Genomic DNA, 3918 nt, shown 5'->3' on the forward strand with positions numbered 1-3918 from the left:
GAAAAAAAAAAAAAAAAACTGAATTCAAAGAAAAATGTCAAATGGACATCAGTGCTCTTAGAAAAGAAATTCTCATTTCTGGTAGCTGAGGTTCCAAAGCGTACTAAATAAATATTCTAAATGTACAATTTTGCGATGGATTTCAAATTGTGATTATTTACAGATAATTGGTTAGAAAATACTGTAACTAAACAAAAAAAAATAATAATAATTTTTTCCAGGTTTGCCATTAATTTGTTTTTAATCGATTTCCGACCCTATTTAGAACATTATTTAATGTTTTTACATAAAAAGAAAAAAATGTGTATGGTGAGTCATGAGTTTTTATGTATTAACCAATAAATAATGAATGTCAAGAGGGTCTATAATAGACACCGGCTCAGATTTCTTTACAGACAATTCCACACTTTAGCCAAAAGTTACGTTTTTAGCTGCTCTTGCTAAAAAATTCCAGGTGTAGTGGGTCAGTTGTTGTGAGAAGAGATGTGCTTTTTGGCTGAAGACTCTCTCATCTCCCCCTATAGGTAACTTGGACGGCCCGTACGTCGTCTAGCTTGATTAGCAAAAACTACGGTCAGGAGATCCTGATCAGCTACCTGCCTCTGAGCCACGTTGCAGCCCAGATGATTGACATTTGGATAAGCATGAGTTTTGCAGGAACCACCTACTTCGCAGAGCCAGATGCCCTCAAGGTAGGAATGCTTTTGCAAATGACTAATTTTCCCCTGGATTCTTCTAATTTTCCAGTTTTCTCTGTTCTAACCCCTGCTAATTAGCTAGATCAGGAAATTCCACATTCTGATTGACAGAGCTCACCTGATCAGGCGATCCACTGAAAGTGAAGCAGGGTGGTAGATCTCAAAGATCTGAAGCTAATTAATCTCTGTTCATCTTTTCAGGGCTCCCTGGTGAACACGCTGAGAGATGCTCGGCCGACTTGTTTTCTTGGGGTTCCCCGAGTGTGGGAGAAGATGCAGGAGAGAATGAGAGATGTTGGAGCCAAAGCATCTCCTCTGAGGAAGAGGGTGGCAGACTGGGCCAAATCTATTGGGCTGCAGTACAACTACAGCGCAATGGAGGGGTGAGTGTCTGGTTTTACAGTCGTGTCATATTTTCACAGTTTCATCAAGTCCTGGTTTGTGTTGAGTGGTTGCTTTTATGTGCTTCAGGGAGAATTGGGTCCCGTGGGGTTTCATGCTGGCCAACAATCTGGTCTTTAAGAAAGTGCGCGGCGTCTTGGGCTTGGACCGCTGCAGGTACTGCTTCACGGGGGCCGCCCCGATCACCAGAGAAACTTTGGAGTACTTCTTAAGCCTGAACATCCCAGTGAAGGAGCTCTACGGAATGAGCGAAAGCTCCGGTCCTCACACCGTCTCCATCGATGAGTACCGCATTGGAAGGTCAGCAAGAAGGCAGCTTGTAATTTAACTGGAATTTTGTTTTGATTCCTTTAATTGTCGATGGGATCTTGATATTTTATACTGAGTAATTTGTTGAGGTGATTTGCCCTTCAGGGCCACGGTGGCCCTGAAGGGCAAATCACCTCAACAAATCCCAAATCAGGAATGTCCCATAATATCTACCTTTTCTGGTTTCTTCTTTTGTTTCAATTTTTAACATTTCTAGAAAATTATTTCGTTTTCTAAAAAATTTTGTTTTGATTTTTTAAGAAGTAACAATGTCTTTTTGTCGTTTCACATTATATAATTTGTTGAAGTGATTTGAACTTCAGGGCCACCGTAGGAAAGTGTGTCCTTCACCCAAAGCTTGTTCATTTTTTTCATAAACTCTACCCAAAAATCTGCAAAAGTTTAGAGCAGTAAAGCTAAAGTGAAAAGTGTTTCTGTCTCTGATGGTTTACAGTTGTGGAAAGGTGATTCCAGGCAGTAAAATAAAGCTGGAGAAACCGGACGAAGAAGGGAACGGAGAGGTGTGTTTCTGGGGTCGTAACGTCTTCATGGGTTACCTGAACATGCCTGACAAAACAGAAGAAGCCCTCGATAAGGACGGCTGGCTGCACTCTGGAGACCTGGGAAAATTTGACAAGGACAACTTCCTGTACATCACAGGGAGGATCAAAGGTAAGAGAAAGTTCTGAACATCAGGGATTTGTGCATATTAACATGGATTTGTATTTTTTTGTTTTTGCTTTTTTTCTTTATATTCTGCATTACTGATTAGTGTGAGTTCACTTTTTGATTTTTGGACTGAAGCTAGAAGATTCAAAAATTAGCATCTGAGTAGATACAAGATAATTTAAAGGATGCACCAATAAGAGCAAAACAACTTATAAACCCCCAACGGACCCATTCTGCTATAAAAAATGTGCTTTTGGTGTTTTTAACATGTTCTTGTGGCATTTTTCTGATGACGGAGGACATTTGCATGAAGAAAATAAGCTCAAAAATTGATTTCTGAGGTTTTTTTTTTTAGTTCAAATCAATACGAGCAACTAGAAACTTAAAATCCTCACCTTTTGACCTTCAGAAAGCTAAATTCATGCATGAAAATGCAGCAAAGCCATGTTTGTGGTGTTAATCATTACCTGCATCCATTTGTCATTTCTCTGCAGAGCTGATCATCACCGCCGGCGGCGAGAACATCCCTCCTGTGCCAATTGAGGACGCTGTGAAGAGTGAGCTTCCCATCATCAGCAACGCCATGCTGATTGGAGACAAGCTCAAGTTCCTCTCCATGCTCCTCACTCTTAAAGTAACTGAGTCCCTGCAAACAGCCGCAGCTGCTGGGTGACCATATATAAGCTGACTTTTGTTTTCTGCAGTGTGTCATGGATGACAACGGCGAGCCAACGAATGAGCTGAGCCCAGAGGCTTTGGACTTCTGCCGGCAGCACGGCGTTAATGCCACCCAGGTGTCGGAGATCACAGCCAATAAGGAGCCCGCTATCTACAACGCTATTCAAGAAGGCATAGGTCGCGTCAATGCAAGATCAACGTCCAACGCCCAGAAAATCCAGAAGTTTGTCGTGCTGGAGCGAGATTTCTCCGTCGTTGGAGGAGAGCTGGGTCAGATTTTTAAACAAATGTTTTCTTCTTTTATATTCTCAGACAAATGTTTGTCTACTATTAAAGACCCACACCGATCATTTTTAGAGCTATTTCATTATGATTATGCAGCTTTAAGCAAAATTAAAAAAAATGTAATTTTCTAGGGCATAATTTCTCAAGAACGACAGTAGATTTTGAGAAACTTACCTCTGACTTCCCATCAACCATCTGTTTAGGCGTCTTATCGCTAGCCCAAATCTAAAGTAACATTACCTGTGCAATAAAAATGGCGAGAAATATTGGAGCTATTCAGCTGTACATTTTTGATCCAGATGCCAGCACGGATGAGAAAAACAAAGACGTACATGGATCTATGTGTCTGCAAGTAGATTCATCAGAATGGAGAGGAGCAAAGAGCTTGTGGCCCAAACAGAGCAGAGCAGAACCGATTTCTGCATCACAAATTCAATCTTTGTTAAACTGCGTTTTTTTCTCTGCTCCTGTTTCACAACAGTTCGAATAAAGAAATCACGACAGATTATTAGGGCCATTTTACAAAAAAATAAATGTTTTTTCTCATAAATTTACCAGATTTAAAGTCATAATTTACAAAAAAAAAAGAAATGTTTTTTTTTTTTGTAAATTATGACTTCAAATCTGGTAAATTTATGAGAAAAAAGCTGTAACTTAGAAGAATAGAGTCGCAAATGTATGACTTTAGAAGTCAAAGGCTAAATTTATGACTTTTTTTTCTTGTAAATTTACGGGTTTTAAAGTTGTAAATTTATTACTTTAAAAGTTGTAAATTTATGACAAAAAAGTCTTAGATCAGGGGTCTCAAACTCGCGGCCCGCGGGCCATTTGCGGCCCGCAGGATGATGATTTGCGGCCCGCGTCTTCATATGAAAGA

The 3918-nt window shown here is 40.0% G+C and overlaps 1 protein-coding gene across 1 annotated transcript in view; it reads left to right on the forward strand.

The window, feature by feature from the left end:
• LOC112148647 (long-chain-fatty-acid--CoA ligase ACSBG2) overlaps positions 1-3918 on the forward strand; it is a 14462-nt gene that overhangs the window by 7479 nt on the left and 3065 nt on the right. The window contains exons 9-14 of the mRNA XM_024275886.2: positions 525-692; positions 900-1081; positions 1170-1400; positions 1864-2081; positions 2573-2712; positions 2783-3026. Coding sequence (XP_024131654.1) covers positions 525-692; positions 900-1081; positions 1170-1400; positions 1864-2081; positions 2573-2712; positions 2783-3026 — 1183 coding nt within the window. The remainder of the gene's footprint in view (positions 1-524; positions 693-899; positions 1082-1169; positions 1401-1863; positions 2082-2572; positions 2713-2782; positions 3027-3918) is intronic.

This window comes from Oryzias melastigma, linkage group LG9, assembly GCF_002922805.2.
Source record: "Oryzias melastigma strain HK-1 linkage group LG9, ASM292280v2, whole genome shotgun sequence".
Lineage (NCBI taxonomy): Eukaryota > Metazoa > Chordata > Actinopteri > Beloniformes > Adrianichthyidae > Oryzias > Oryzias melastigma.